This window comes from Pangasianodon hypophthalmus, chromosome 30, assembly GCF_027358585.1.
Source record: "Pangasianodon hypophthalmus isolate fPanHyp1 chromosome 30, fPanHyp1.pri, whole genome shotgun sequence".
Classification (NCBI taxonomy): Eukaryota; Metazoa; Chordata; class Actinopteri; order Siluriformes; family Pangasiidae; genus Pangasianodon; species Pangasianodon hypophthalmus.
The window spans coordinates 12,476,756-12,499,686 of NC_069739.1; the positions used below are offsets into that span (position 1 = coordinate 12,476,756).

General features: G+C 39.9%; 1 protein-coding gene across 2 annotated transcripts in view; it reads right to left on the bottom strand.

Moving 5' to 3' along the window:
- enpp1 (ectonucleotide pyrophosphatase/phosphodiesterase 1) overlaps positions 1-22,931 on the bottom strand; it is a 45,447-nt gene that overhangs the window by 4,694 nt on the left and 17,822 nt on the right. For both annotated transcript variants that reach the window (XR_008301294.1, XM_053231683.1), the window contains exons 5-16: positions 20,999-21,096; positions 20,718-20,797; positions 20,461-20,580; positions 18,008-18,117; positions 15,922-15,987; positions 15,009-15,081; positions 7,736-7,844; positions 6,137-6,268; positions 5,926-5,957; positions 5,673-5,800; positions 2,668-2,737; positions 1,828-1,915 (exon numbers count right to left, since the gene is read on the bottom strand). Coding sequence is in view for 1 of the 2 variants with exons in the window: in XM_053231683.1 (XP_053087658.1) it covers positions 1,828-1,915; positions 2,668-2,737; positions 5,673-5,800; positions 5,926-5,957; positions 6,137-6,268; positions 7,736-7,844; positions 15,009-15,081; positions 15,922-15,987; positions 18,008-18,117; positions 20,461-20,580; positions 20,718-20,797; positions 20,999-21,096 (1,106 nt within the window). In the remaining variant the exon portion in view is untranslated. The remainder of the gene's footprint in view (positions 1-1,827; positions 1,916-2,667; positions 2,738-5,672; positions 5,801-5,925; positions 5,958-6,136; positions 6,269-7,735; positions 7,845-15,008; positions 15,082-15,921; positions 15,988-18,007; positions 18,118-20,460; positions 20,581-20,717; positions 20,798-20,998; positions 21,097-22,931) is intronic.

Consider the following 22,931-nt stretch of genomic DNA (forward strand, 5'->3'; position numbering starts at 1 on the left):
ACAGTTATTTAACCTGCATTTTAGATATTACACAATTGCCCAAATACCTTCATAATAATTACGTTTCGTTAAGCATTACACATTAGTCAATTACATTACTTAATGCTTTCTACATGGAGAACTGAGGTTCACTGAAACAGGACAGATTTTGCTTGGTCTTTTTCCAATCCTCAGCTATCCAGTTTCAGTGAACCTGTGACCACTGCAGCTTCAGATCCCTGTTCCTGGCAGACAAGAGTGGAACCCAGTGTGGTCTTCTGCTGCTGTAACCCATCTGCCTGAAGATTTGACATGTTGTCAGAAGATGGAGTTCCACCAGAAGCCATTAACGCAGACTTTATCTACAGAACTACTGTACCATCTTTTCAAACAGGTTGGGGGAAAAAGAACAGGTTCCCGATGAATGGAGGGAAGTCCATTGGAGTTGGGTATGGAATGGAGGAGGCATCATGCTACTCGCAGTTCCTGGGAAAGTGCTGTGCTCTTAGAAAGGCTGAGGGAAGCACGGATTTAGGAAGCACAGAGCTTGTAAGGACCACATAGCCACACTGTGTATAACAGTACAGCAGTCAATGGAATGGATCTCCTCACTATACAACACCTTTACTGACTTCCAAAAAGCCTTCAATAGTCGAGACCGATGCGGCAGCTAATACGCACTATGGCATTCCAGAGCACCTTGTCACTATTGTTTAGAGTATTACTATTGAACCACCAATCGACATGTAGGGTAGTAACGAGCATCTGACAAAAGGTGATGTGAATCAACAGTACATCACTCTACGGAGGTGAATAGTTTTACCTACCCGGGAAGTTGTGGTGAAAGATGGTGGATCAGACAAGGACATCCGAACAAGGATTGGTAAGGCAAGAGCAGCCTAGCTAGTGTTAAGGTGAATATGAAACAACATCTCACAGAAGACCCAACCCTGAATCTTCTACACCAACATCAAATCCTGTATGGATCCAAAACATGGAGAACAACAAGGGTCATGACAGACAAGTTACACATGTGCCTTAACAAGTGCGTTAGGAACATACTGAGCAATCGCTGACTACACGCCATCTGCAATGAGGACCTGTGGAAAACAAGTGGGCAGGAGATGATGGAAATACAGATCAGATGCAGGAAGTGGGGTGGAATGGCCCCACACACAGAAAAGACAAGAACACCACCACTAGACAGTCCTTAACATGGAACCCCCAGGGAAACGAGATACAGAGGAAGACTCCGGAATAGCTGGAGAAGATCAGTAGAGGCTGAGATGAACTAGGATATTCCTGGAAGGAGCTGAACAAGATGGCTTAGAACAGGGTCAGATGCAGCTGATATGTGGATGATCTATATCCTGTAAGAGGCACCAGGGTTTAAGATATGATGAGGTTAAATAATGAAACGGCTTTCATGAGACTGGTTATTTTAGGAGACTGATTAATTGTAGCACCTACATTGTCTGTATGTACCTTGCATTTTTATTGCTTCCTGTAGAAACAGACCCATTTCCCCTACACGGGTTATCAACACACAGACAAGGATAAGCTGACTGAGAGGCCAACTATTTGAGCAAATTTTATTGGTCCTGTGCAGGCAGCCTATTTTGGGCCTTTGGTCCAGCCCATGGTTCTAGTACAGACTTGGGATTGTGCTCATGTAATTTACTGTGTGTGTTTTGGCATGCATAAATTGCCACTTAGCATTGGCTAAATAAATATTCATAATAGTTATTTAGTTTATTGTGTTAACTTGAAAAAAAAACTAACTACACACTGTGTTCAGGCTAGGTTAGGCTAAAAAAAAACACAAACATTCGAGTCGAGATCACTTACCACATAGGAGGTTATACACTTCTATGTTTTCAAAGGGAGCTACAGTTGTTTTATACTTCATTCCTGGTCCATATCCTATGAAAATGCCCTGAAAACAACGACAGTTTTAAAACCCCGAATAGATAAGTGTGATTTTTGGTTATATTCATTTTAGAGAATTATGAAATACTGTTAATATACTTATGATAAGCCCTATCTGGGTAGGAATCACGACTGTAGAGCAGTGTTGGATCCACGCTGTGCAGCCCTAGTTATCTTTAGTGTGTCTTGGTCCAAGACATTATACTACAGTATCACCCTTCTTTAATAAGGTTACTTCTTACAGAAAAAGCTCCTCTTGGGCAGATGCAAAAAAATGACCTAAGTGCATAATGATTTCTCCACATTACACTACAAGTCTGTGTTTTTTGATTCCCTGGCTAAAGCAATGCTAAAACAAGATAATTACTCTTAGATGTACAACATCTACCTTCTATGATACTCACAGACACTTAAGTCAAGTGCAGCGAACTGCTGTTAAGCCATTCTTGAAATATTCAGTGAAGTCAGAGAACATAAATTAAACTTCTTTGATTTATATGTTCTGTTTTTCTAAGGAAAGACTCTTAGTAATATATTGCAGCTGCAAATCCTTGACATCTGTCTTGGTATCTTATTTGAAGCCAAGACCGAGTGTGTGAGTCCATTCATGTCCTTCAACTTACTGGCTTGAAGCATGTATAAAAATCAAAGCGATGCAGACAAACCAGAAGGTAGAAACAGACCAGATGCAGGCGCTGTCACTATACAGGATAAAGTGTTATCACTTATTATTTACTAAATAGGACATGCTACACTGACCTGCATGTTTGTGAAGACATTATCAGAACCGTGGAACCCACCACTGCAGTACTTGATTTCATTTGGCTTGCTGGAGAAAAACAGGGACACAAAGACAATAATGATTAATGCAATTTCACTGAAATGTGGAGAATCACCAGAGAATCACCAGAGAATCATCAGAGAATCACCAGAGAATCACCAGAGCTAACTCCTTCTTTTATATGAATGTCCTTTGATAGCTGTTGAATATTTACAAAGAAACTTAAGGCTAAAAGTAGCTCCTAACAGGCCACTGGAAGTGACATATTAATTTTTCATTCTTGTCAGACAACAGGAGCACAGACCTGCACGTCTCTACTGTTCTACACCACCAACTGGCCCTGGGTGAAAAAGTAATTGCCCTCTTAGTTACTCAATAAACCAATAAACCACTTTTTTTAAAAATAATTGTGTTCAATCTTAAAAAATAATTGTGACATCAAGCCTGATCACTGCCAGTCCTGTTGAAACTAAACATCGCTTAAATAAAACCTTTCCAGCAATGTGGAACAGGCTGAAAGTCTCAACAAGCAGCACAATATACTGTGATTAAAAGAAATTCCAGAGGAGATGAGAAAGTTGAACTCTATCAGATTGGAAAGCGTTACAAGGCATTTCTGGGAACCACAGCGAACCACAGCAAGAGGAATTATCTCCATATGGAGAAAACATGGAACAGTGTTGGATCTCCCCATAGTGGCCTTCCACAATTCCTCCAGGAGCACATCTACAACTCATCCAAGAAGTCACACAAGAACCCAGGTGAACATCTAAGGATCTGCAGGCCTGACTCGCCTCAGATAAGGTCAGTGTTCATGATTCCACCATGAGAAAGAGACTAAGCCATCTGGGAGTTTGAAGAGTTGGCTCTTTGCCCTGAATCACTGAAAAAAGTCCCATTATTACTGTGTAATAGGCACACATTTACACACGTCTAACCATGTTCACTAGTCATGAGACTATAAGGTCAGACCATGCAGGATTTATCAGCAGGATGGTGAAAGCATGTGGTATCATGAGGGAGACCCACTCAATCACACTAACAGCATGTAGTCAGACCTGCTGGATGGCAGGAAGGTGGGAAATGTGAATATATGGAGGAGACCTGATGAGGAGAATGAGAGGTGAGTGCCACTACTAAGCAACAACACAGAGCAAGTTCATGGAGCTAACTAGTGACCAGCATGATGAATGAAAGCTAATAAGTCTAGCAATGATAATAAAAAAAAACCATGAAGTTTCTGGATGGCATGGATGACGTTCCACAGCATTAAACCAGAAAAATGCAATGCAAAGAAAAAACACTCACTGCAGCAACAGAGCTGATGGCACCCTGTTGAATGGCAGGTTACCTGCAGCTCGATCTGTCTTCACAAGCTGCTACGCAGAGAGCTCCATATAGCCGACATGCGGTCCGGCATGTGTACGAGGAGAGAACAAGAAAGAGAAAGATAGCTGTAGGACAGTGCTATTCAGGCCATGTGTCACTTTGTGACCTGGAAGGTCTTAGCATGCTTGTGCCTTTCTCTTATATGGAGTGAAATATAACATTATAGCTGTTAGGCTAGTCTGTGTTCCTAAAACAACAAAAGTAGGGCAAAGAAAAAGTAGGTCCTTAACTGATGTAAACTTAGTTTGCTCCAAGTCGATCTACAGAAATTTCACAACTTTTTATCAGATGGTTCTATGGGCTGCCAGAGACACCCTAGCCTGAAGAGGAAGAAGAAGAAGAAGAAGAAGAACAACAGGGTGCCTACGCACTTTCGGTGCTTTGCCTCCTAAATAAATAGATGATTCTGGGTAATATTACATTTTCTTTGCTCCAATACAATCCAATAATCCATACTGGTAATGCAGTCCGGCATTATAAGTCATCTTTTATTGTTTTGAGAAGTGGTGTAAAATTAAGTTTAAAATATAGCTGCAAGCAGCAATAATCGGGGTCCAAGCACTTTCAGCAAATAGCGCCCCCAGTGGCCATCTGACTGACGCTCAGGGCCGGCGCGTGCTTTTCCGCCACGTTATCACAGTAAAGAATGTAATGATTTCTGTCAGAACATACAGGTTTAGGCAAGGATTGTTACCAGAGTGTTACTTGATATTGGTCTAACTGGCTAAAATTTCTGTTAATTTTAAAGTACACTAATTCAGGATAACAGAAGTATGTGTATAAATCTGCAAGTTAAACATGCGTTCTGTGCTCATCACAGCCAGCACATGGTTTTCCAGTGCAGCTAAAGCTCAAGCGTATCAGAAATGTTTGTGTTTTTGGCATTTTACTCTGTTGTAGAAATTGTGGCAGTAATTTGGAACTGGTCAGAACAATCCAGTCAGAAATGTGGGTCAGAGAGACCATGAGAAATAAATCTGCTCACTGCATTGGCGCAGGCTAAGTGTCTGAACGTCGCAGTGAACAATGTGGTAATTTTCAACAGTATTAAGTTCAGGAAATTCCAGCATTTACAGAATGTGCTTTTATAATTTGCTATATGTGATTCCCCCACAAACACACACATACTGTATACACAAGCAAGTTTTCTACATATTTTATTACTTTTGCTTTTTCTTGTTTTTTTCCTTGTATTCTTATAGTTTTATTATAAACTATTATAAACAACTTATTCCTGAAGTACTTGGTAGTTCTTCTTAAGAGAGAGCAGAGAGAGCTGACTAATGTATGATTAATGTTTTGAACAGATTTAAATGCTAGACATGTTTCAGTAAACCTCTGGCAAGCATTTCAGTTCTGCTGATAGAACAGAGCGAGTCAGGAGGGATTATGGGCTGGATTATCAGTGTAATACTCTAATACTTTGATATGTGAAGAGTTAGCATTACATCTTGGACTGTCTAGGATGTACACTTTTTCCCCAGGTGCATTTTTTTTTGCATTTGCTTCTGTCTATAAGTGCTGCCATGATTAAAGGCATTAAACTGAATTAAAAAGAAAATAAAACAACAGTCAAAAAAATGTGAATACTTACAGGGCCGCTTGCCACTGAGATTTCATGTAGAGATGCGCTCTTTCTATACGGACGTTGTTAGCAAAATGGAGTCGTTTAGGAAGGTGCTCTTTTAGATAAGGCTTCATCGGCTGATCAGGAGCTCTGCACTTCAAACACATGTAGTTGATAAAGAAAGAATAAAAGATGAATTAACTTAGAAAGGGGGAAAAGTCAAATAAAAGCTCAGACTATTAACACACTGTTAATTGTCCATTAATAAGGAGATTCATACCGACAGATTCTTCACCAGCTCTTCATACTTGACTGTCACAGGACAAAACAGAGAGAAAAAAATAGAAAGAAAATTAATGTACAGCCATGCTAAAAATAAAAGTCCACTAACACACAAACGCACTGCAAACATGCAACAATGCAAACTTATGGTACATTTTATGCATGTAAAGACGCACCTGCATATGTTTTGTGTTACAGTAAGGACTTACAAGTGAAAAAGTCTTCCGGAAGGCGTTTGGGTCGGACTCGTGCAGCAGGGCCCTGGATGACTATGAAATCATCAGTGTTGTCCAGGTACGATGACACATACACAGCTTTTTCGCATGAAGCTTCCTCCATTCCTAGTTGTGACAGTAACAACATAAAAAGCACAGAGAGCTGGAATAAGATGTTTTGCTATTTTTAGGATGGCTCTTTGCATACTCTTTGCATAATAAATAAACCAAGAGTGAAATCTCAGGCATTTTTCCAATTAAAAAGAGTAAAGTCAAGAGTTAAACTGCAAACTTGCACAATTATTAATATAATATGACTGAAGCATCACTCTGTATCATGGCAGTGTAAGATTGTATAGGAGAGATTACATCATTATATCACAGAAGCGTAAGTTCTACGGGCTCGCGTGCTCCATGAGAAGGCTGTAAGGTGTGGTAGAAACCCTCAGAATGGTAGCAGCCTGGATTGGACTGGACACAGACACTGTTCCACAATGCAAAGACAATACTGAGAGTGTTAAAGTAGGGTTTAACCTGTCTGCTGCACTGCACCCGGGTTCCTCTGTGTGAGCTCTGCACAGCACGCGTGCCTTAGCCAGTCTCTGCTGACTAGCGGGTCTTCAATTAGCCAGTGCTGTTAGTATTCACAGAGCCTGAGAACATGAGTCCTTCCATTCACTCTCACCCCACCAAATTCTAGAGTCAGTATCAACTCTGAAACTAGCTACAGGCCTGTGAGCCAAAGTTAGCAAGAGCATGCCAGAGGCTTTGGAAACTTAGTGGATTGCACTGCATTCAGCCTGAACCACCTGGACATACACTTATACAGCCACCAGCTGTGTGCCTGCTGCTAATCAGGCTGCTAGCTACAAAAAAAACCCAAGAAACACTTCAAAGATCTCTCAGAGCAGATGCATAGCTTGATATCAGATCTAGCTCAGTTGAAATCACTCATTTTAAACCTGAACTCACCTACTATAGCTCCCATCATTCAGCAGAGGCCTCCTGAGCTGCTGAACCTGTTGGTGCTCGACTGAGGAGCACGAGAACAACGTGTCTGTGGCCGTGTCCAGGCGATAGAGGATGAACCAGCCACTGAGTCACGTCACCTGACTTAACAGCATTTATCAGCCTCTTTAGATACAGTTAAAATGAGAGCTAATTGCCACTGGCACCACTTTCAGCAGGTAGTCGAATTGCATTGTGGGTAATGTAGGAAACCGTTAACCAAAGTTCAGACAGACATTTGTTCATGTCAGTGAAAGGAGTGGATTTTTCCTCCTAAGCAGTTGTTTAAAATTCTTTCTTCCTTGGTTATACAATGTCGAATATTTTCCTGCCAGTGTGTTCTTGGGCATTATAAAAAGCCCACTCGCTTATGCTTTATGTATTGCTCATGGAAACAGCCAATAAGAGGTGGAAGAACATACACAGTGTTTTTCCACAGCGGTTTAAAGTTAGCACCGATGCCAAACAGCTTTAAAATAGATAAACCAAATAAAGTACTGGTATACCAGTGCCAGTAGGTTGACAGTATGATCACTAAACTTCGAAAAAAGGAATGAAAAGGCATAATCAACACAGCATAATTACCATGATCTGACAGAAGAACCAGGTTGACACACTTATGGAGTTTTCGCTGCTTGAGACCATCCATTACCGATTGCATAATCCCGTCAACTTTCAACAGAGCTTCAAACACCTAAAACACAAAGTTTTAACCAAAATATTCTTATAAAAAACACTTTACCACATTGGCATGTGACATTTGAAGAGTCTGTTGACTGCGTTGAATATCAGTTGAGTATCTTATAGACAAAGATGTAGTCCACATTAATATGGGGACGTTTGGAAATGCATCTTCTCTCATCCGTTTTGTCTTTCCATTCACACTAAAATGTTGTTTTCGATTATTGAAATTAATTGTTTTGAATCTGCTCACCAAAATGGATAATTTTAAAAATGCATTGTGTCAATAAAGGAAAATGTGGCTTTTAAACATGCAGACATACTGTAGGATTATTATATAATCTCCACAAATCCAAGATGGCCAAAATTATCGTTATGTTTTCTGTGTTAATCAATTCGATTTCATGTTTGACTACAATATAAAGTGTACAAGTGAGACTAGGACATGCACAAAAGCCTGCTTTATGCTCGGATTTTCAAAACACAATGCTGGAAATTCCGTAAAGGTTATAGGTCAGACACTGAAAGAAAAGTTCAGTTTACTTAATTCACTGGTTCCATGTGAAAGAATTGAACTGCATTAACACAGTTTGTGTTCATACAGCTGGTAGAATTTGATCACGTATTTTCATAAACCCTGGAATAAAATCAAACTCTGTGCTGTCACCCAAGCTGAGGATCGAACCCAAGACCTGTGAGGCAGTGACATTACACACCACACTATCGTACCACACGTGATTTAATCAGGTTAATTTAATACTGTCCTCATTCCTTCCTGTCAGCACCAACATCCTCGTGAGACTTTATAACGTAATTGGATCCAGTTAATACTACACTGTAAATTAACCACACTCAGTGTACATCATTTAAACTAGTAGAGAGTAGATTAGATGTGTTTAAATTAAATTTAGTATAAGCAATGAAATCATGTCTTGATGAGAAACTAAATATTTTTATGCAAACTATACACAATATTTTCTCTTAAATCTGACTGATCACACATTCCCTTTCCTCAGCGCAGTGTGCATACCCAGCATGCCGGGATTTAAAATCATTTTCATGTCAGTTGTGGATGTAAAACTTTTGGGAAATGGAATGAAAACACGGGCCAAAATAAAAATTTTTTTTTTTCAAAACACCATTAGGGCAGAGATACTGGTTGTTGGTGTAGTTACCATGCGCCCCTTCCGTTACAGTACCGTAACAATTATATAGATGGATGCAACACTAAAAATCATAAATAGTTCCTGTGAGCCATTGTTTGCTCTCTTTCTCAGGGTGAACCAACTCTTAACTCTTTATCCTGCATTTGGGCCTTGCTGTAAAGACTCAGCAACAACTCTTTTATTTCCTTTTTTTTTCCACAAGTACTTTTGCTTTTAATGGTGAAAACATGGGCCATTAAACAGGACCACAACAAGGTATAAAATCGACTGAACTGCATGACCAGGAACTGATTCACAACAGATTACATATGCACAAAAACAAACACTCGTAAATGGAGGCTCACTGCTGTTCATTTGAAGCGGATCAACACAACAGATCAATCTTAACTGCACACACAACTCTTGGAGAATTCTGCACTGTCATTCACTCAAACAAAAGCGAGGATCAGAAGTCTGAGTCACGCACATGACCGTGAATCTTCTGTTACCAATAGGTGACGATTACTATGTTGACATGCTAAAGGTATTAATACGCATCTGAAGTATCAGCTCCAGCACATGAGGCAGTGTGAAATAATGAAGAATTGTTGAAATAATTAAACAATTTCTGTTTAAACAGTGTCATATATTAAATAATTGTGCTGCAATGACATTGCTATTTAACATATAAACAATAACATAAAAATTAAGCATTTTCAATGTTGTCTGGAATCACTAGACCTGGTGGTTCTCATGGTTTAACGGGAGTCTGCAGCAGGAGTATGAGGGAATGGGCAATTAACGTGCCACACCTGCTGCTTATTCGTTAGCTTACGGTATATTAAGCTGTTTTGTCTCTCTGTGTTGCATTGGAGCAGTTCATCTACCAGCCGCCAGCCAGAACATCAGTGCATGTCCATTGCTAACAACCCGACTCACTGACCGAAGCCATCCAACTGGCAGAGGATCACATGTCCACATGCGTGGACCCAGGGACATGGTGAGCCCTCCTGCCCATTTCCAGAACTCCTCCCACCCTGGTGCCACCTCAAAACAGACTGCAGCAGCCCGTGCAGCAGCTCCGCCTCCCAGACATGCCTTTTCTCCACAAGTGCCATGTGCCACTGAGCTCCAGAGAGCTGGAACAGGGTCCAGACATGTCTGCTGGGGCTGCGGCCCTCCCCAATCCAGAGCAGACCTACTAGCCCAGGTAATGACATGCTTTTACGGGCCATGCTCTGTGGTGATGTACGTCAGTGGTGTGCATATTGCCATGAAAATCAGCTGGTGAATCTACTGGCCACCCCAAACACACCGCAGCACCTTCATCCCCCTCACTGAGATCTAATGAATCAGAAGGGATCTCGTTAGGCCATTAGTCTGGTCAGCATGAGAACAGTGCTTCGTATTAGTTCTTGTGGACTACGTGACAAGATATCCCAAAGCATTGCCTTGGGATCTGAGCTGTTTGTGCACAAGGGTAGCTGAAATTGGGATAAATGGTTGGAAGCCCTGTTATTTACAGTCCGGGAGGTTCCACAGGCCTTCACTGGGTTTTCTCCATTTAAATTATTATATGGACAAAATGTGATTGCAGAAAACTGGGAGGACAGTCCACAGCCCAGTAAAAATAATTTTTAGTACATCCTGGACCTGCGAGCAAAGCTCCACACATGGCTCAGGAAAAGCAGCAACAGCTCTATAAGAGGCATTCACAACTGAGACATTTTGCAATGGGAGAAGTTGACTAAGAGGTTTTAAAGGGAAAACGCAGTGGCAGAAAGAGAGGAGTTGGGACTTTGATCCCAGTTGGAGACAATCTCTCATTTTCCCAGATATCTGGAAAAAACTTACAATAATGTAGGTGCATAAGTTTTGCATAAAAAACCCCAAACATCTTGACATTTATGGGACGCTTCACTTGTCCTGCCTGGACGGCTTCTGCGTATGATGATTTGGAGATCTCTCAAAGCGGTGGAACCTCATAACCAACTGCCAGTCACTGAAACGGTAATGAACAGGACTGACATCTCAAACTTAAAAATATCAGTGTCTGTCAAACGAACTGTGTGCTGAAGAAACATATAAAACAGAACACACACAGATATATCGATATACTGTATACTTCAAGAACAAATACCTGTGCTTCCACTATTTTAAAAACTACAGTATTATACACATATTTGGCAGAATCGGCAGACTGTAGTGTTTCAGTCCAGCGCTCACTGACCGTCAGTGTACCGTACTGTGCTGGGAAGCTGAAGTGCTTCCATACACCAGACCTTAAAGATCTGGAGGAAACTTCTAGCTCTGGCTTGCTGGTCTACTGGAGCAATATGCAAACTGTAGAGGAGCCATGGCTGTAGACAGGGATGTGCCGCTCGAAGCACTTCGTGAGAGTGGAGGTCAGTGCGACAGAGCGGCAGACATTCAGTCTTGGGTGAGAGTAATCTCTTTCTGATGGTTTTCTGGAGATCATGTCTAACCTTCTTGTAGGCCAGCAGGTAAGCAGCAGCCTTTTTTTTTTTATGGTGATTTTTGGAACAACATTATCAGTGCATTTACTGATGTACACTGTAACAGAGTCTGAATAGTCATTAATCTCCAATTCTGCCGCATTCCAGAGCATCTGCCAGTCTGCAGTTTTACAGCAATCCGAGAGTACGCTGATAGAGTCTTAATTCTGTTGATAAACTGTATGGGAACCTGGTTTATCCTGCCTGAGTCTCTGTTTGTGGGCAGACAGGAGGATAATCCTCCTGGATCCTTTAGAAAATCCCGGACCCCCGTCACTCCTTTGTCTGTCCATGGTGAGGAAGTTGAGATTGTTGCAGATTACAAATACCTGGGAGTCCATATAGACAACAAACTGGAGTGGACATTAAACTCAACAGCACTCTTCAAGAAAGGCCAGAGCAGGCTGTGTTTTCTGAGGAGCCTCAGGTCTTTCAATGTCTGCAACACCATGCTGCAGACGTTCTAGGAGTCTGTGGTGTCTAATGTCATCTTCTATGCAGTGGTCTGCTGGGGAAGTAGCGTGAAGGTGGCAGACAGAAACTGGACAAGCTAATCAGGAGGTCTGGCTCTGTACTTGGCATGGAGCTGGACCCTGTTCACGTCGTGGCTGAGAGAAGGATGTTGTCAAAACTCCACTCAATCCTGGACAACCCTTCTCACCCACTACACAGTGTGCTGGTGGACCAGAGGAGCACTTTCAGCCAGAGACTGATCACTGCCAAGTGTTCCACTGAGTGCTTCAGAAGATCCTTCATCCCTGTGGCCATCAAGCTGTACATCTCCTCTCTATAAGTGCTGGGACTTTCATGTGTAATGCATACGCAATATATGTTCAATTCATGTGCAATAAGGGACAAACTTAGGTATATATATTTATAAAATAGGTATATATTTATTTTATTTTCTTCTTTCTTTCTTTCTTTTTGAGAGCAATTGTAACATGGCAAAGCAATTTCCCCCTGGGATTAATAAAGTTCTCTGAATCTTGAATCTTCAATAATAGCGGTGTGATTTACTTGTCATTCTATTAAATCATCATTCCATCCTTTTTTAAAATTCATGTGAGAAGAGGAGCAGAGAAAAGAAAGTGTACAGAGAAGTCAGAAAAAGAGGGGAGAAGAAAAATAAGAATAATAGTGATCTTATAGTGCTGGTGTTATTTGGGCAAGAACAAACTTCCTGAGAATTTCTGGATTTAGTTTGTGTTGAGTTTGTGGAACAGACACAATCTGCCAGCAGATGAGTGCTGCTCCCGTGGATGAGCTTTAGCGTTAGTTTTAGCTTTGGGACTATGCCATTGAGTTGATGTTCATTTGTCCCCCTGTTAGGGCTCAGCATCTCTGCCTAAGGCCCCAGACCTTCCTCTACTGAATCTCTCACTGCTGCTAGTCCTCTCTAATGTCTGGCTGAGCATCTCCATCACCACAATCTCCTTTCAGGTCAGAATGCCTATTAGTCCACATTTCTCAAACATAAAACTATCACTAATGACAGAAGAAGAAGAGTAAAACATCTTCAGCTAATCATCACTCAACACACTGAATAAGCTCAAGGTTGGCCATGCTGAAATTCTGCAGATGTTACTTACACATTTGGTGTCACTGCGTGATGAGGATTTCGAGCAGATCCGATGAGAATAGTCTCCATTTGCTCTCTTTAAGCAAAAATGTTCTCTTTTAGAGGCAAGTGAAAAAGGAAAGAAAAAAAAATACAGGAGCTGATACAGGTTATAGGGAAGAGTGCAGAAATTCTTAGTAGTGAAAAAAATGTGTACAAGTTAAAATGCTGAAGCAGAGAGATTCTCAGGAAAGATATCAGTGGAACTGCCAAAAACTTGTCTGTTCCACAGAAGCATCAGATGTGTCTGGCTGAAACTTGCCAATTTTGGTACCTTTTTCGAAATGTTTGGTACTTTCTTGAGCATGTCACCTGTTTTGAGCAAAATCTTGGGCTCAATTTTAAACACTTCATCTTAATATCATGTGCCTAAAATTAATCATTAGATCTAATATTGATATGATGCCAGCAACCATAGCAGTCTGGTGGCCCAGGAAACTGTGTGTTCTGCTCAAGATCCAGCCCTGACCCCGGTGCTGAGTACACACACCTGACGGCGACGGAGGAGAGGGCGAGGGGTGGCAACTACACTGTCTCTAGTGACACTGAGACTAAGTCATTTACTAAGCCAGCCTCTGGGTTACACAAAAACTCCCTAACCCTGTGTAAATAACCCATTAATATGATCCAGGCTGCTTCTTTCCTAGCTTTTGTGTAGAAATAAAATTCCAGCATTTTTACAGTGCAGCGTTTAACGTTTGCAGCTTTCCTTTTCAAATAGGAAATGTGGAATTATATTATAATTAATTTAATCTGTCTCAAACTGCTAAGTTAATTCATTTATTTATCTAATGTGATTTTTCCAAATCACATTTTTATTGGCATTATAAATACCCTCAATAGATTCAAGGCACTCCTAACATAAATTAACTAACTAAGAGAAAACCAAATGGTAGAAAAAGGACCTACTATTTCTACAATAATAATAACACACATGCACACACACACACACACACACACACACACACACACACACTAAACAATACATAGCAAGGTCCAGGCAATAAAGAAATAAAATATGTTCACACTGCCACTAAGTGTATGCATTTATGGTCTCTGCTGTTCTTGCAAAGAATGAGAAAAACCCCACAGTTGTGTATGTACCTGGGGTTCTGTGGACCACAGATAATCACCAGAGGCCATGAGAATGACCTGAATAGCGTCTTGCGTGCATGCTACCACATGCCGAGACCTTCCATCAATGCCACATAGTGACATGGTGCAGAGACGATGCCCTCTGTGGTGCCGCGGTGCACAGCCATGGCTCCCGCATATAACCAGCACAGACTGCTGCTAACTAGCCATTGAAATCCGGCAAAAGTTTTTACTTAAGAACATGCAAGTCCTGTGTGCTAGGAGCTGCTGTGTTCAGAAGTGTTTCTCTGAGTGATCAGACCCACAGGTACAGGTCACCTGACTGAGGCTGCCAAATCTGAGACCACACTACATCACCTCCTTTTCCACCAGGGAATATGCAGTGTTAGGTAACACAGACTTAAAGTGTAAGAGACATTTTAATCGTACATTAATATCGAAGGATTAATTTCCTGTTTCTCTAAACAAAAAACAAAACAGACACAAGCTGCATACAAGCTCCCTCTTAGAGTTATTTGTGCTTTCTCAGCACATACAGTCTAACTGCATAGCAAGCTCTGTATTCTGAAATGCGATGATTGCTAGTTAAACTAGGAGACTACATCTATATGGGAGGCAAACAACAGGACTGTAGGACTAGCTGGGGTGAAATCTTATTAACTTTGTTTCTCAGAAAGTTAACGCTCTCTAGCCAGTATTCCATCCTCTTCTTCATAGTATCTAATACATGCTACAGCTTCTCAGTGGTCTCATCATATAGTTAATAATAATAATAATAATAATAATACCCAAGGGAAGCATACCTCGCTGCTCAGTGGTCCATGTTTATGTCCAGATCTATCAGGCTCTTCCAAATATAATGTGTAAAAGTCTGGCCTAAAGAAGTAGAGAATAAAATGCTTTAAAACATTCAGTTCCCATTCAAGTAATTATATTTTAACCATGTACAACTTAACTGATAACTAAAAATTTTTTAAAGCATTGAACTGTTAAATAATAATTAAATTTAACATTCAAAAAGAGTGTGTTTTATCATTTCTCTTTCATGCGTTTTAGGTAAGGAAGTGCCTGTGTGTGGCAGTCTGGGAAAAGCCCTCGGACACGGCTGTGAAGGAAGATCAGTGATCAGCCTGAGAGATCATGCTGTGTAGGAAGCCAGTTTAACAAATACTTTCGTTAAAAAAAAAAAAAAAAAAAAAGTCAGTCTGCCTAAAACTGTCTTACAATTTCACAAGCTAATTGTAATTTCCCTTAGACAGTGTATGTCAGGCTTTTATCACGTTTCTGGATAACTACATGCAAAAAGGAACATCCATCTAATTAAATCAGTCATAAGCAGATACCAGCTGTGAAAATGTCTGCGATGAGCCAGTCGTTAAATGCAGTTTTCTTCCTTTTCCTTTCTGTTTGGGTGCAGAATGCTAGAACTTTACCTGTGGTGGAGATGCATGCTAAAAACAAACACATTTCAGTTCAGGAAACTCGGCAGTTTTCAGAACTATATACAACAGAAAATGTCAAAATTTCACCATGTGAAGGGGCATTCCCAGGCTGCCACACACACACACACACACACACACACACACAGTATATTTATATTTACCAGTCATATTTATTCATTTACAGGTTTAACAGTATGTCCAGCTTCTGCACTTATGGAATTAGTGTTATAAAGAGCATGTGTTATTCTCTGTACATGAAAAAACATCCAAATACCTTTCACTCTGTGGCAATCTCAACCATTTAAAAATTGTCATCACTCGCTTTTCAAATGGAGTACTCCTATTGCAACAATAAAAAGTAAAGAAAATTATATCTTTGTAATGTATGTTGTATTTAAACTTTTAAACTGCCTGTTAAGAGTTCGGGCACGTCTCGCTTATTTTAAACGTCTCGCTTATTTTAAACGTCTCGCTTATTTTAAACGTCTGTAAAGTTTGTAAAACTATTTCACTATTGCGCTATATTTCAGTACCAATGGTTCCAGGTGTGTACTGCTTGGTACCTCCTCTAGAATGGCACCAACAAGAGCTAATGATACTTGGGCTCTAGCAGCACTGTTTGTTGTAATGTATACATTATTTATAAAACCGTTTTTTAAAAAATAAACATCTTAAACTAAAGTTAAAAAACTCAACTGAAATAAAAAAATGACTTTGATGCTTGTAGTGAAGATCCTTAGCCTGGTCTGATTATATTATATAGTAATGAAAGAGTAACGACTCATAATCGCCCTATCCGGTGTCACCCAGTGAGGACGGCGTCCCTTCTGAGTCCGGTTCCTCTCAAGGTTCCTTCCTCACGTCGTCTCTGACCTGCTAATTAACCTCCTAAATCCGGATCCATATCCAGAGTTCTCTAAAGCTGCTTTGTGACAACGTCCATTGTTAAAGGGACAGTTACTTTATTTTTGACAAACTTAAAAATATAAAAAAAAAATACTAATTGAGGCCTGTGCAAAAGTTTGGGCACCCTTCCAGTTGTAAAGTCTCAGGACTTAATTAACTCATTAGGACTCATCAGGCAGATCAAGAGTTATTAAGAATAACAATTCCAGAGAGAAATAAATTCTCTGACTCTTCAAACCTTGTGCTAAAACTCAACACCAGGCTCCTCTAAGCAACAGATTGAGGATACGAAAATGTGGACAAAACAGAAGAAAGCTATAAAAAGATATCAAAGCGCTTTCAGCTCACAAGTTCCTCTGTCTGAACTGTCTTTAAGAAAAGGGATTTAAGAGGAACCGTGAAAGTCAAGGCAAGATCTGGAAGATCAAGAAATCTCTCCGATAGAACTGCCCGTGTGCTGGGCAGAAAGGCAAAGCAAAACCCCTGTGTGACATTTAGGACAAGCAGGAAGGTTTAGCTGACACTGGGGTGGTGGTGCACCATTCTAGTATGCAGCGTTGATCTGCATGGAAGAGTCATCAGAAGGAAATGCAAAAACATCTAGATACAGCAGAGGCATTTTGGAAACAAATTCTTTGGACTGATGAAGTAAAAATGAAACTCCAAACTTTGTTTGGAAAAAAAAAGAAGCAGCAGTTGAGGAAAGAACATCTTGCCAACTGCTAAGCATGGGGGTGGATCTAACATGCTTTGGAGTTGTGTGGTAGCCGGTGACACAGGAAACACTGCACAGATCGATGGAAAATGTAGTATATTTATGCTTCGAAACCGCACAATGGGAGTCGATGACACCATGTTGTTCACTCATATATACAGTCATTGCTAAGTACGGACTTAGTAGTGGGTCCAAACCTTTGCACATCACTTACTATTAAATTTGTAATTATGTATTAAATTACAATTAATATTTTATTTAATTTTTTAAGGTCATCAAAAATAAAATGAGCTATAGTTTGCTGCTGAGGTTGTGTTTACTTCTTTTCACTTCAAAAACAAAAAAAAAAATCACAAAATATGTAATTTGGCCGGGGTGCCCAAACTTTTGCATTCAACCGTATGTCACTGTAAAAAAGTGGCTGCATGAAGAAAATGTAAGTAGCAGTTATACCTATGAATATTATTTTTTATGGATATATAGTTTTAGCTATTGTTACAAATATTTAAATATAAAAATAATATTTAAATGCTGTTTTTCGTGAAATACTGCAGGTTATTCCCTAATATTTTGATCTACTGCAAACTGAAGAAGACAATGCTTATTAATTAAAACAGAACGTAATAAGACAGGTGTCCCCAAACTTTTCACATGCAGTGTATATTCAATAAAACACAAAACAATTAAGATGATGATCAATGAAGATAAGATCGTCGATTAATAATTAAAACATACTTACCCATTATACTTTTTATACAAATTTGGAAAACGTCCTTTAATATTGACATCTGATCCAGGCCAGAAGAATGTCCCAGATTTAAGGTGGTTGTTCATGGCAGTGAGCCATACCTAAACGAGAGTTTAATAAGACAAAGTGCACGTGTTGGCATGAAATGTCCAGCTTCTCTGCAGTCACATGAAATAACTGTTTATTGGAGAAAAAAAGTTGATACTGTTTAAAGTTGTTGTAATAGATGAAACTTTTAAGTGTAAAACTTTTAACATTAACTTTTAACAACTATTTTATCAAGCAAATATCAGTGTACCAGATACCAGATAAACCCCATATTCCATTTTCAAAACGTACGTATAATCCATCAGGTTCTGTAGCTGCTTCTTGCCTGATGGATTAAAACATGACGAGTGAGCTGAAAAGTTACTAACTGCTAATGAGACCAAGCTTTTATTCTATTAATTCACTAGTTCACGATTATAGTGTCACATCAGTCATGGATCCATCTGCAGAGTAGTTATGTTTATTTTACCATGTAGCTTGTAGTATTGGACTCTTTTTATTAACTGAATAATATATATTTATTTGTGTGGCATATGGGGGCGTGGTCTAACAGGATTCTGCAGAGGGAGTGTGTGGAATTAGCCATTTAATACACCCAATGACTACACATGAATGGACAACAAGGCACAAGTGACTTTCATTGTGAGGTTTTTGGTCAGATTGAAAGTCGCAATCTTGACTGAATTTGCGTCAGACAGTGGACACGCCCCTGCTCCATGCAGGTAGCGCGCATGTTGAGAACTTGGTGAGTGTGTGTGTGTGTGTGTGTGTTCATGTGTAGTGTAACAAATGAAACAGTAGGTGGAAAACAGCCAGGTTTCAGCAGATTAAAGTGGCATTTATGCTTTTTTTCCCCTTTTCTCGCCCGTTTCTGAAGTATAGTGCCACATTACAGGCTCGAATAAAAGCGTGTGTGTGTAATCACGCTGTCTGCTGGATTCCTGAGAAGCACCGTCACTGCCACTATTCGTAACCTTTATTTTGTCGCATTTGAACTGTGATTGTGTTTCAGAAAGTAATACACTGTGTCTTTATCAAGGTTTTAAGAACAATGTTTTATGGATTACTCCAAATAAACACCAAGTTGAGAACACACACAAGTTCACCTCCTCGTCTATGCGTGTTACAGCTGGCCTGAATGACGTGCGAAATATTCCAACTATGCCAGCGGTGGCAAAAAGAGAGGTGTGTTTGTATTTCATTTTAGCAGTAGATGACTTAATTGTAGATTTCTGAAGCCAATGAAGTAATGATAGTTTACACTATTAAATTAGCTAACAGCATTCTCACAAAGGAGGAAGAATTTTGGACATCAGTACAAGCAGATGCATGAGTGTGTGAATGTGTGTGTGCATGGTTCCCTGCAACGCATTTCTTCCTCTTTGTACCCAACGTTCCTGAGATAGACTCCAGATCCAAAGTGCTTACTGGATAAATGAATTTATGAAGGAATGAATGAACTAAACTTATATACTCATCTGGTTGCTTATAAATCCAAAGGTTTCTGCAGATTGCAGTTAAGTATCTGTTCAACCGATACACGTTTTATCATGTATTCTGTTAGCATGAAGCCGCCAGCATGCACCACATGTTTTGTAGTAATATTCAGGTTTTTTTCTCTGTCTGGTAGGACTTTCTTGTTAGAAAAGTTTAAACTTCTGCATTTAAAGGAAGGGAAATATAGCTATGGTGCAGAGAAATGCATTGCATTTAACCCAGAAAGGAAGACCTGCATGGTATTACATTATAATAAAACTGTATGTAGTTTATGCACTTAAATGGCCAAACTTACACAACTCTGTACAGTCAATTCCAGAATTAATGGCCCTCTTCGAGTAAATGAGCAAAAATTCATCTATAAAATGAATAACTCATGTAATTAGAAATAGTCTGAGCTTAACCAATGCTGCCTGGTTTTACTGAACACATAGTGCAGAAGCAGAACAGAAGCAGAAAGGAGACAGATAAAACCCTCCATACAAGGAAGAGCAACTGAGATATTCTGTAAAATGTGATGATCACATGGTGGTCTTTTTCACAGCTAGTAGTAAAAGAGCTGTTGTGAAGAATTACTGTATGATTTTCACTGAACTTGGTTTCCTCTGCCAGGAGGTTAAGAGGCTGTAGATGAATCTTTCAACAATATAATGACCAAAAAATCAACACAGAAAAAACACTACGTTAATGTAGTGCTCTCCGGATTTTAGCATATGTTCCAGAAGCCTATGAGCACAAGTAATGATCTTATATTCATCCGTCTGTCCGTCTGCCTGTCCATCTGTTCTGAAGAGTGGTGCAAAATCCTTCTACAAGTGTTCTCACCAGAGGATATTTAAAGTTCCTCCATATGACTAAACTCAAAATATTGCTGTAGTTACTGGTTTGCACACACTTACTGGTTCACCATGGTACCAAAAAGCTTGAAACTTCTCATTTCCTTTCAAACTGAAGGTGGCATTGTGGTAAATATCATACATCTTATTGTCCACAATCCCATGTGACTCTGGATACAGACCCTGTGAAAAATACATTAAGATATTTAATGTATTTATATGTAAATTTAATGTCATACCCAAGTAGAATAAGTTTTTTAAAACAGTAGATTTTGCTAATTTTTTATTCCAAGCAACATGCACATATGCTCCCTACTTACTGTTACGATGGTGTAATGATTGGGAAACGTTTTTGTAGGATAAGCAGGACGCATATATTTTGTAGAAGTTCCACATTTTCCTGAAAAGGCAATGTAAAAGGTTTTCCTCTATTTCTCCTAATAACTTCTTATATCCTTAAAACTGTAAATGGTCTTCTGGTTGCAAATACGTTTAGACAAGAATAAAAAGTTTTAAATGGGGATCCCTGGGACAGTGAAGTCTTTCCAGATTTACTTCTGTAAAACCACTCATAAGACATAAATTAATCAATAACACATACTTAGCTTCCTGATGGTTGGAAGCTGGTCTTCATAAACGTTCAAGTACTCTGCTCTGAAGCCATCCAGTGATATCAGAATTAGTGGTGGTTTGGAAAAACTGACAAAACAAAATGAACAACATCAATGCAATTTGCTGCTGTATATCTACAAGGAATAACAACATTCCAGACTAAAAACATTACACTGATTAATGGTTCGGTCTGTTTGAATAAGCCACTAAGGCGAATGAGTCAGGACTCATCACTGCCATGGACTGAGTCTTTCCTTTCTTTTAGTTGCTGCTTTGCAGTTGCTAAAAAAACCTTATCTGGGCTTTTGCTCATGTATTTTTCAAGAGAAGCTCAACATCTTTCTGACAATTACTGAGGACAAAACCAACTGAACATATATGCCATAAGGAATTCTGAACAAAGGAATCAAGAGAGAACCTCAAATCTCATTCAAATGACCCACTTAAACGACTTACACACTGAACTTAACCAGAGTGATTACATCAACCAAGGACTGATATACAGTCCCCTCCGAAAGTATTGGAACAGCAAGGTCAATTCTTTTGTTTTTGCTATACACTGAAGGCATTTCAGTTTGAGATCAAAAGATGAATATGAGACAACAAACGTGTTAAACAACTTAGAACATGGCACCTTTGGTGGCAGACAACCTAATTTTTAGGTGAGCAAAAGTATTGAAACAGATCGTCTTAAAGTAAATAACACTTAATATCTGGTTGCATGTCTCTTGCTTGCAATAACTGCATCAAGCCGGTGACCCGCTGACATCACCACACTGTTGCGTTCTTCTTCTGTGTTGCTTTTCCAGGTTTGTAGCGCAGCTTCTTTCAGTTGTTGTTAGTTTTGGGGGGTTTCTCCCTTCAGTCTCCTCTTCAGGAGGTGAAATGCTGCTCAGCTGGGTTAAGGTCTGGTCTTCTGATTCTTATTGCTTAACATGACACAACATCAGACAAGAGGATAAGTACCACAATGACCACACAAAAGTCAATAAACACCGACAACAGAACAGACAATAAACTATAGAATGCCTCTGTTGTGAAGTGACTGAGTAGACAGGTAGCAGAGTGAAGTGATGTGGAATGAAATGAAATGGTCATCATGTGGCTCTGTGGAGGAGGCTGAACCTCAACTTCTGAAAAGTAGCTGTTTTAATAAATCTGATAGATGCTTTGTAGCCGTCTTCCACTAGGGAGGTGAGAGGGATCCTTTCTGATGCTGCAGGCCATCTTTATCCACCTCATGCTGTAAATGTCCTCAATGGCAGGAAGTTCTAACTACACCACTGCAGTGCCTTCCTATCAGAGATGGAGCGGTTTCTGGACCAGGCACTGATGTTCCAGGTCAGGACGCTCACCATGACACACCTGTTGAAACAGTTGAGGATGGATGTGCGCATGCTGGCCCTCTTTAGTCTTCTTAAGAAGTAGAGGTGATGTGGATTCTTCACTAGATGAAGTGTTGAGGGACCATCTGAAGGTGTCTGTGATGCGGTGGTTGTGATGATGAACAGTGTCAGTACACAACACTGGGAAGTTTCAGTGTTCTGGGTGATGGAGATGATGTGGTGGATCCTGACAGTTTGTGGAATGTTGCTCAAGAAGTCCAGAATCCAGTTGCACATGTACAGTGGATAGTAAAAGTATACACACCCCTGATAAAATTACAGGCTTTTGTGAGGTAATGAAACCAAGATACATCGTGTCAGATCTTTTTCCAACAAAATTGAAGTGAAACACTAATAGAAATGTTTAAAGGAAATACTACAATCATTTTTAAACATCTAATTGCAACAATCAACATGTTGCCTTATTATTGTTATTATTATAATTACCATTATTATTAGCAGCAGCAGCAACAACAACAATGAAAAGTGTACACAAGCAGCAGTGGGGCCAGAAATTGAACAGTGGGTGGGCAAGAG